Below are 11,781 nucleotides of genomic sequence, written 5' to 3' on the forward strand. Positions count from 1 at the left end.
GCTAAAACCTTCTATAATACCAAGGAACCATCAGACAAACATACAAAGGTAAAACCTGCGGTATAGTGGTAGGGGAACAATAAAGTGGATTAAAACTCGCCAGATAGGTTTGGCTCATCAAATGGCCAGTTTCTGCCCGTTCTCTTCTTTATCGAGTCTTCCAAAACTATCATCTTTTAAGAAATAAAGTATCATTGAAATAGTGACACTGGTGAGCTAAAACTATTGATGGATGCACTCACATACTCAGGAAATAATTTATTAGCTATCTTGATTGTTTGGATTGGGGTTTTACGTTAATTAAAGACACCTTTATAGTCGGTATAAAATGTGAATGCCATACAATTTGTCTGATTTTCCCGATTTTGTTTCAATCATGAAGCGTTTGTCGTCTTTTTCGTTCGCTGTAATAAGTTTATTTGGGTCCCACGCTTTCTCAGTTCTAACAGACAGCAATATCAAGAACTCAACAGACTTAGACTTCGGTTCACTTGATACTAAACATGTAGACGTATTTCGACAGTTACTAAATCAAGAGACCCTGATCCGAATGACACTGGTGAAAAATGTCCACGCACTGATGAAAGACATGGTCTCCCTTCAACAAAGTCTCGTGTCTTCAGAAAGCGAGATGTCTTCGCTGAAAGAAACAACCACCAGAGAAATAGGCGAGTTGAAGAAAGAGGTGCGATCGCTTAAGCTGGAAAACAATCGATTAAGCAACAAAGTTACCAAATGTAATGAGAATATCGAGTCTTTGAAAGAAAATTTAACAGTGGTTGACGCCAGTCGCCGAGTTTTCGAAACACAGCTGCTAAAGGAAAAACAATTGTTTGAACAGAACACGTCCGGTATCTTAGCCGACATTAAAACTGAAGTTCGGTATTTATCCATTACGCTTCTGGACCTCCAAAAACACAGTCTGGAAATCGACAAGAATATTCCGGAACTCATTGACAACAGATACGAGTTGATATCAGGTAGACTTAATGATTCTTTGGAGGCTTATAACACAGAACTGAGATCAGCCAACGATAAACTGAGTTTGACTCTAACTGATCTACAGAAAAGTCAACAGACCATGACAGATTCCTTATCTGGTGAGTACAATACGAGGGGTGATCAAAAAGTTCACGAACTAATTGAATAACTTCCATAAAAGAAACAATATTTGGTTTTAGTGTTGAATACAAGGTTTCAGATTGAAATAATTAAACTATAGGACAAGTGGCATATTTACCAGAAAAGTTATAGGCCATTCTGTCCTAAACTTTCTAAAACTATAGGCCAATAGAAAAGTTAAACTTAGTCAGATTTCTGTCAGACATTTACAAAAAAGCAATTAATTACATAAAATATTCAGAAATGTTTATTAATTTTCCTTTTAATAAAGTGGAAAATAATATTTTGTTTCTTTTAAACAAAATCATATTGAAACAGAATGGAAATTGTTTTTTTTTTAAATTCCATTCAATGGATATTTTACTGATATTAGTCCCACCTTTCATTGCATGTACATGTATTTATATTTCTTGGGATTACAAGTTTTAAAAATAGCTATCCAGAAATATGACTTGTATTTCTGATTATATGTATAATTACGTTTACAGATTGCCTAGACTAAAAATGTTTTCCTTAGTATAGTAAAATCTTGCAACATTGTCCGTTTCGTGCGATTAGTCCGACCCCATATTCAATCATGGCGGTAAAAGTATCAATATGGCACACAGGGGCTGTGTATGGCATGGATTCCTTCGATGTTTTAAACAATCATCACTACTTTTATGCTCTTTGCATAAGGATTTGGAAATAAAATTAGAGTATTTTTTGTCAAGATCTAATACCCAAATACCTATGGCTGATTGAATCTACAGATGTAGAAAGTAGTAAAAGAAACAATCGGCTCTGAATGGGGGAAACTAAACGACTGGCCTTTACATACAGAAAATAATCGGCCATTATGTCTGTTCAATGTTAAACTTATAGGCCATTTTGGCAGGTAAATTTGATTTTTTCCTGCCATTTTGAATTTTTATCGGCGAATGGCCGATGGCCGACGCCAATCTGAAACCCTGGATTATATTTTAAATTAGTCCCCTCCGGTTTTAATGCACATCTGCCACCGTTCTGCGCATGCGCGAATCACGTGATATAGGCGGTCACGTGACCCACTCCGTAGCATTCTGTCACAAAAGCTGAAAGATTTTTCTGAGTTTTATATTTCTTTCCATGTAAGTTAATTTTTATAACTTAGAACAGTTCATTTGTCAGAAATGGTCAAATTTCGACAACAGAATGGGTGGATAAGAATAACCTTTCCAAAAATAAGCATGGAGATCATCAAAACCCAAATATTCTGTCTCTGGAGAGACGTTTATTCAAGGTGGATAGAGAATGGGTACCTCCTTTTTATCATAATTAATATGTTTAAAATCTAAAGTAAACTATTTCTCAGGTATTTAATAATTATATTATTGTTAAAATATTCAACTATTTTTCAATGTGTAAATTAAACGTCTTTGATAGCAAATTGCTTAATTAAAAACACATTTCTTTTTAAACTTGCTTTCACTAGGCAACATAACAAGTGTCATTTTCAATTATCTGCCTTCCTTTACTAAAACGATCAATCCAATCATTTATCAAATTTATAGGAAGTCATTTGTCTTAATAAACTGTGTACAAAGTATTATACGCTACTTCAAAGGGATTTCTAAGATATACCGATTAATCTTACACTCGTTCGTTCAACGAGGACGACTGAGACAACCATTTTTCGTCACGAGTGACCTACGTATTGACGTCATTTCCACATTGTAACGTCACAAACACAATCTCTCACCAGAGGCTTACATGTTGGAGCGATGAGCGTAAAACGCCCTCTGGTGAGAGATTGGTCACAAACAAGGAGCAAAACTTTATTCAGCATATGCTATTTATAGAACTTTAAAAAGAATTTGTATGGCTATGTGTGTGCCAATTTTTTTTCTAATCTGAATTGTGGTTTTGTAGATATATAGATAGTTCGCGAACTTTTTGATCACCCCTCGTATAAAGAAATGCAATTTTTTTTGTTTGTTTGTTTTTCTTTGTTATTGCTGTTGTTTGTTTTTTTAAAGATATCTACTTAAGTAACTCGAAAAATATTGAAATTTATGGTGTCCAGTCAACTCGTACACAAACCGTCTCGAACACAAACCGAGTCGTACACAAAAAGTCAACTTGTACAAAAATCAGAAGTCAGCTCGTACACAAATCAGAAGTCAACTCGTACACAACGTTTTATTTACAATAGTTAGGAATTATCTTTACATAAATAATGTATAATCTAGAAAAATGAAATAAGGACAAGGAGAAGTGTTAAATTGGGTATAAACAATTATTGTTAAACTAACACAAGCGCGGCGGTTTCTTTGATTTGTGACAAACGCTAATAACAAAATGCTCCTAATTTGGTCCCAATTTCTTCATTTCTTTATCTTCCCCATGGTGTGAGAGAAGTGTTTATCCTGCCGTAAAACTGTCTATAGTAAAAAAAAAAACAAAACTTTTTTTTAAAATTTGATAAGTTTTTTTTTTAAATTGTATGCAATGATATACCATATTGGCATAAAAATCTTACGATGTATTTCGATCGTATTTACTATCTACATTGAATAACGGTAAACGTTATGGTGCCATAAAATTTCTAAATTTCTTACCTAAATTATTTCAAGTTATATACATATCCACACATTACTTGCATACAAGCCGAAGACTAATTCTAAAATGTAAAATTCACATATAAAATTCACATATTATCTTGTGGTGATGTTTAAATCAAATTCAATTATATTGAATCGATCTGATTATGTTGTTTAACATGTTTAATAAGATATTTTAATTTGCAATGAAATTTACAGAATAAAAAAAATCGGCACTTCTCATTTATGTATCAAATAAATATATATTTAAATAACGAAAAATGTGTAGGAGTTGACGCCCAAGATTTACGCAACAAAAAACCTTATAATAAGAAAAAAACAATCTGCGCATACGGTATAGGTAAAATCAGCGGCATAAAAAGATTAAAATGTACCAAAAAAAACTTTGTGTACGAGTTGACTCCTCAGTTTTTTAACACAGAGGAAAACTATACAATAAATCACATAGAGAACTATGTACAAATGACATTAGTTTGTGTACGAGTTGACTTTTGATTTGTGTACGAGTTGACTTTTGATTTGTGTACGAGTTGACTTTTGGTGTACGAGTCGGTTTGTGTACGAGACGGTTTGTGTACGAGTTGATAGCCTGTTTCCCTGGCCTACCCATAATGCTCCGCAAAAGGAGTACTTTTGCGGAGCATTATGGGTAGACCAGGGAAACAGGCTATACGAGTTGACTGTAAACCAAATTTATTAGTTTTTTCTATATTTGAAATAATTAAAAACTTTTTAAGTACTTTTTAACCCCGCTAGCCGAAATGTTTCTCTTATTTGTGGTTCGTAATCTAATTTTCTTAACATTTTGGACAAATGCTTGATAATTCACTGGAATTTAAATGTTTGTGGAATGTTTATTTCGGAGAATTTTTTTTTTAAATCAATAACAGCGAACGTCAAAGAGACTTCTGTTTTTTTCCCTTGGAATATAACATCAACATGTAGTTTGTTTCACTGTCATGAACAAGCATTCTGGAAGTGTATGTTGCTTTTATAGTAATACTAGTACTAAAATCCGGAAAAGGCATAATGAAATAAATAATATAATAAATAATAATGAGATGATAATGAAAATTATACATCTTAATGATAATCAATCGCGTTTCATAGATATCAGAGATTAAAAACAATGAACGATTTTTATCGACTCGGTATTTAAATATCAGACACAGTTAAAAGTCAATTTAACTATAGAAACAAGGGGATATTTAAGTTCATAATCGAATTGAAATTTTATTTTGAACTTAAATATCAAATCTCATGTAAATCTACGCTCATTCATTTCGTATTCTTATTTTTTAGCTCAGATACGCCACATTTAATTAGCTTTGAATATTAAAAAAAGACAATATATAATTATGATTATTATAAATGTCACAGGGTTGAAGTGTTCCTTGATATTATTTATGAATAAAAAAAATCCAAACTTATTGATATGTCAAGGTAAGTCATGACCATTAAGTTCTCAGACCATTCAATTACAGCGCCATCTGCCGCGGGCTCTACCTGCAGGTACCTGTCAGGTAAATAAATACGTCACACCCCCATTGTTTTATTAGCTATACACACTGACAGATTCCACACCTTTAATCGAACTAATTTACACAAGGCATATTCTAGAGAAAAACAAACACTTGCACAATAACTGTGCCATTATTTTATTTTTAATCATGGTATTAGATAAACAGCAATGCTTAAAGTAAACTGAATGAGGAGTAGATTCTTGTCCTAGATATGTTGTACAAAACATAAAACACAACAGGGTACACCCTTCTTTCATTATATAGTTTAAACAAAATCGCTTTAATTTCCTATGTTTAAGTCAAAATTAAAACGTTTTTTCACCACCCGGACCATAAAACGTAGGCGGACCATTCCTTATACGGGCCGGACCATTTCTTATAAAAGGCGGACCAAATACGTTATCGTATTTGGTCCGGCCGGACCAATTTTATGTTAACGCCCCCAAAATCTACCTGATTCAAGATCAATAATTTACCGCCTGTCAATCATTAAAAAAAACAATAGCTTCTGAATTGATTGACAGGCCAGCTACCCGTGCTACCTGATAGTCTGAGTTTGTGTCCTTTGAAAAAACATTGCCTGGTCACGCGTCAAACACTTTCATGTAGCCGCCTTGTGTACACGGGAGTTAAAAAAAAGAAACTTGGTAAAATTTTATTTCAATAACAATTGAGAGTAGATAATTAAAACATGACTTCAAAGAATATTTGCTTTCAATCTCAACGGTTATATTGTATACTTTTAGGCGATATGTCGTCCAAGATATCTGCTGTAGAATTTAGACCGGTCCGTTCACAGAAACGCTATTTGCCGATTAAAATTGTACGAAAGCCCAGAAGGCTCATTCGAGATTCGAGTTTCCAAATACGAGATTCGAAATTCGAGATTCAAAATTCGAAATTCGAGATTCAAAATTCGAGTTTCGAGATTCAAGATCCAAACGAACCAATCAAAAGCGGGTTCAACATTTGATTATTTCCCTTTATTATGTTTTTACTATCAAGAAATAGTTCAATATAATTATATCAAATGGGTCATTTGATTAAATTACAATGCAAGAAAAAGCGTTATATATATTAGAGGGAAATTTAAATAATTAATGGAATTTTGATCAGCAAAAAATATTTTTATTTATATTATAGATTCTTAAATATTAAATAGATTTCATATATCAGGAGTATATATATTTTTGAATTGTCTACTAAACTTAATTTTTATGCATTTCCTGTGTTAGGAAAACCCCGGGTACCTGTGAAAGGTACCACCCCCCCTCCCCCCTCGATACTCAACCCTAGGGCTTATTGGACATTTTTTTCACAAGTTTTATTTATTAAACTTATTCATCATGTATACAATAACAAAAAATGTAAAATCCCCAGAATAATCGCTCAACATCCCCCCCCAAATACCCACTATACATTATAAGAGAAGGATATGCCACTCCAGTCTGTTTACGTTGTACCCCCACTGGTGTTAAATGCATTTATTTTGTTTTAACTTTATATGTCGATTCACACTGTCTCTACATATACAATGTATTTCCAGGGGCGGATCCAGGAATTGAAGTTAGGGGGGCGCCAGATTCAGGCAGGGGGTCTGAAGGCCGCCTTGAGGCCCCCAGTGGGTCCAGGGCAAAGCCCTGGTGGGGGCCCAGGGGGCGAAGGCCCCGGAAGCTCTTGGATTCTAGAGGTTTTGTAGGGTAAAAATGAGGTCTACCGAGTAGACATTTAAAACATTTTCTCGACAAACTATGTTTTATGCTAACATGGACAATTTTAAGGGGGCGCGCGCCGGGTGCCCCCCCCTTAAATCTGCCACTGATTTCTGTCTTAGTCCATGCTATCGGACTGACTCTGCATCACGTAATAATCCCCCATTTTTTCCGTAAACAGCTTTCTTTCTTGTAAAGTGGGGTAATAAATAGTGTTTTTTTGTTTTGTTTTTTTTGGTTGAGCGATTATTCTGGGGGTTTTACGCCAGCGATTTTTTTTCGTATTGTAAGGCTACACATAACAGAGAAATAAGCCCCGGGGTTCAATATCAAGGGGGGGGGGGGGGGGTCTTGTCCACACGTACCTGTTTTTTTCTAAAAATTAAGACAAGAAACATGTATTGACGTAGGCGTCAAAAATCGGCCGCAAACCAATTAATGTTCCTTTTATGAAGCAACTAAAGACTATGGTGGTCTGTTTTTAAAATATCTTATATTTATCTTTTAATATATATCCTCGTGATATTAAAAGCTTGTGCTCTACATTGCATGATTTTCTTAATTATATAATGCATGTTCAGTATTAACCCCTGGTACTCTGCGTCAACAACTTTTGAACCGTGGGCCTGTATGGCATTTACATTAAAAGTTTAAAACTAGAATTAAATGTAATCTACAACTAGATATGCAGTGTAGTTTAATTTAATAAAAATGCAGCAAATATGTTGGTATCCTTGCTCTCTCTTAGAGGAAAAAACTAAACTCCCTCTAGATCCGCCACTTCATTTCTTCTCTTTGAGTTTTAGCGGGAAAATTCTTGGCACATTGTAAAACGTGCATTATCCTCGTCTGCTAAGGGCCAAATCTTGTAATATTTTGTAGCCTGCTAAGTCTTTTAATGAATTTACATTTAACCATATTTTTCAAAATGTTTATATGTGTACATATGTACACGTCATTTTAAAATAAATACGTACAACAAATCCCGTTTGAATAGAGAAAGTAAAATTGTGTAATATACATAACGCGGTCTTTGATTTAGACTACGCCCAACACATGTCTTAATTTTCTCCGCACTTCAAACATATCTAAATTTCTAAGTCAGTATTGGATGAATTATTTACCTCATTCTTCATAAGAATTTTTAATTTTATGTTTAATGTGCGTTTTTCTTTAACCTTAAGACCGTCTTTTTAATATACGACTATTATATTAATGTTAAATATTTTTATTTAAATTGTTTTCACTCCGCAGAAACGCACACCGACTTCGAACTTTCATATCATATAACCGACCATCTCCTGGCGGCCGGTAAGTTGTCATCTATACAAAAATATAATTATATACTCCTGATATATGTAATCTATTTAATATTTAAGAATCTATAATATAAATTGAAATATTCATTGCGGATCAAAAATCCATTAATTATTTAAATTTCCCTCTAATATATATAACACTTTTTCTTGCATTGTAATTTAATCAAATGACCCATTTGATATAATTATATTGAATTATTTCTTGATAGTAAAAACATAATAAAGGGAAATAATCAAATGTTGAACCCGCTTTTGATTGGTTCGTTTGGATCTTGAATCTCGAAACTCGAATTTTGAATCTCGAATTTCGAATTTTGAATCTCGAATTTCGAATCTCGTATTTGGAAACTCGAATCTCGAATGAGCCTTCTGGGCTTTCGTAAAATTGGAATATGATAAATAAGAAAAGATATTTAGCACAAACGGCATGGATAAAAAATTCCTTTATACCATGTTATATCTATGTATATATGAATACAATCTACATCATGTTCCGTTGTAAAGTTCTGAAATGTCAGAAACATGAGTTTCGAAATTGTAACTTTTAGTTCGAATTTCCTAACGTCTGTCAATACACAATATTCGAAATTAAAAAGTGAATATATAAAGCCAAAGATGAATTCTTAACAGTACGTATGAATGAAATCTTGCAAACAATGAAAAAATTTAAACAAACGAATACCCGGAAATGGTGAATATTTTCGACACCATTGTAGGTCAGAACGTAAGCAATATTCCTATCGCGGTTCATTGTATATGTTCACACGACGGGTAGGCTTATGAATGGAATATTTCATTATTTTTTTTAAATTTTGATATTTACACAAGTTTAATTGAAAAAGGTATGTTTACTTTGTAGTTTTACTCTGTGTTCTTTTCGTTAATTTTACATTTTTTTTATTATAAAAACGATGTTTCTTTATAATTTTTTTCCTCTGAAAGTATAAATAAATTTTATATTGAAATATTTCAGTTATTTCAAAGAGTTTCACTCAAATTTAGACACGAAACACGGAATGTTGACCCTGATCACCAGACACAGACTTCCTGTGTAATGCTACGTGTATATAGATTTTTGACATTTTGGGTATTGGGGGTCTCCAGGTAAATAACATCACTGTTACTTGGACCACTCCCCCTCCTCAGGTAACCGTACGGTAAAAAAAATTGGGTCTTTAAACGAGGCGGACCAAATATTATGCGACACCGGCAAGGGTAACCAGCTGGTTCCCTTTAAAAATTGAAAATGCCTTGATTCCTTCATATATATTGAAGCGGAACAAAATGCAAACTTGATCTTAAACTCATGATGGTAGAGTCAATTACAAAATTCAGCTCAATATATGAAAGAGTTAAAAAAAAAATTGCGAATAACCTCATCTTCGCTAGCCATTAAGAGTTTCTGATACGCTATTTTCCTCATAAACTCTTGGCACACGGTGTTAAAAAAACTGTTTTTACTCAAGTTGTGATTGGGGTGGATCAAATCGTTCGTGTGACAGACAGCCAAATGAGACAGACTGACAGATAGACTGACGGACGGACAGACAGACAGCTACACTGACGGATGGACGGACAGATGAATAAAAAACGAACATTCCCCTCTGTTTTCACCGGTATATAGGGAACTATTTACACAACGATATCATTTAAGTTAACTGTATTACATTAGATTTAATATATGAAAACAGAGGGAAATAATTTTACCTTACGCATCTTCGTTACTCTGTCTTTACAGATCATATGAACAACACAATAGAAGGCCTTCAATCGGAACTCAAACAGACTCAGTTTGAACAATTAAAACTCTCGTCTTCTGTGTCATCTCTTGAGGTGTTCCGATTGAATTTTACCAACAAGCGGTGTGGTATGTATTTAAAAACAGATAGTGTTAGTTTTTTTTAAAACATTGTATTTTTTGTATGAGTAGGGCGTCCACATCATTTACGGCTTGATCTATAAATTCTCACTTCCCTATCCTGAAAAAATCATTTAAAAGTGTAGTCACTAAATAGCAAAATTGATTTCATCTTGGAATTAAAATTTTTTTTTATTGATAACCCTACACCTTTCGACAGTTTACTATATACTATTATTCAAATACAATTGATGTTTGTGGAATTTCAAATTAGTTTTTTTGTTTGTTATCCCTAACTTTTTAATTTTTGAATTCACTCTTGAATACCATACTAATAATTTAATTCAAAATTAATAAAGTATTTGTAGTTTAATTTAGTAGTAATTTGATACTAAATTAAATTAAATAAATACTCGAATCAATTGAAAGTAAAGTGAAACATTGCTATTGTGTTTTAGATGTGTCTACAAAAGTTGCCTTCACCGCGGGTATAACGTCCTCCGACTCTTCATGGAGCGGAAGTACACTGGTTTTCCCCAAGATAATATTTAATACAGGTGGAGGTTACAACCCCACTACAGGGATGTTCACGGCCCCCGTGGACGGGCACTACGTCTTCTTCGTCAGTGTACAGAGTTATGGTACAAACGACATTCGGGTGGACATTGTATTGAATGGAGAATCCAAGGTCAAGACAATGGCATACGACAGTGGTGGTAATGATTATTACGAGGCAGGGGTTAACCTGGTTGTGTTAAAGCTTAATCAGGGAGACAAAGTGTGGGTCAAACGTTATACAGGCAATGGATACTATTCCGACTCTGTACCTGTGACAACCTTCTCTGGATTCCTTTTGTAAAAAAAAAAATGATTACAGTATATGGAAAAGATGAGGACAATGTGTCTAATGGTATAGTTTTCATATGTTCACAAATTTATAACAAGTCGATTTTTTCGTAATATATAGATTCCCCGAAAATATTCCAAGACATACAGTTGGTTTCAATCGAGTTTTATAATGTTCAAGTGTTTGAAAGAGGATCCAAAATAAATGAACTATTTAATGTTGCTTCCTATAAAAATTAGTTCATTATGATTTATTTGTCTTGTCTTGTATTTTGACTTTTTATATTTGTATAATCATGGGTCTTCTGATTTTATCAACTTTGTGAATTTAAGTGCACATTCAACTGCGATAGCAAGAACTTGTAATAAATTTGGATGTTCTCCGAACGTTTCGTTTTGTTATCAATCTTAACTATATGTATGCATCCCATTGTACGAGGTTGACGAAGGATCTTGATGGTATACGAGTTATCATCCTCGCACATAATGAGAAAGAATTTGCAAGAAAATATTTAGACATCTTGCTTAAAAAAAATTATATCATGTTGAAAAATTCTTCCGTATATACATGTATTATGAGTACCAGTAGGTTTTGCCATGGCGTTCATCATGACACTCACAATGTACCCCTTTCCAACTACCTTGAAAAGATTGGAGTAGTATAGAGTGATTGTTTTTATGCTAATTTGAGGTGCAAACTGATTTGAGGTGGAGAGGTGGACTTTAAAGGCGGAAGTATAAAGCAAATCCGGATGCTAATAATGACTATATAGGGAAGCATACCCGGATGATTTTTTACTTATGATTAGCTAATACACA

General features: G+C 33.6%; 1 protein-coding gene across 1 annotated transcript; it reads left to right on the plus strand.

The window, feature by feature from the left end:
* Nucleotides 1-376: 376 nt before the first annotated feature.
* Nucleotides 377-11,317, plus strand: LOC134276466 (uncharacterized). Its single transcript, XM_062758722.1, has 3 exons — nucleotides 377-1,100; nucleotides 9,997-10,125; nucleotides 10,575-11,317. Exons 1-3 carry the CDS (start codon nucleotides 377-379, stop codon nucleotides 10,973-10,975), a joined length of 1,254 nt encoding a protein of 417 aa, XP_062614706.1. The 3' UTR covers nucleotides 10,976-11,317.
* The last annotated feature ends 464 nt before the right edge of the window (nucleotides 11,318-11,781 follow it).

The sequence above is a fragment of the Saccostrea cucullata genome, unplaced genomic scaffold (genome assembly GCF_032062105.1).
Source record: "Saccostrea cucullata isolate Sc308-1 unplaced genomic scaffold, CSIRO_AGI_Scuc_v1 ctg23781, whole genome shotgun sequence".
Lineage (NCBI taxonomy): Eukaryota > Metazoa > Mollusca > Bivalvia > Ostreida > Ostreidae > Saccostrea > Saccostrea cuccullata.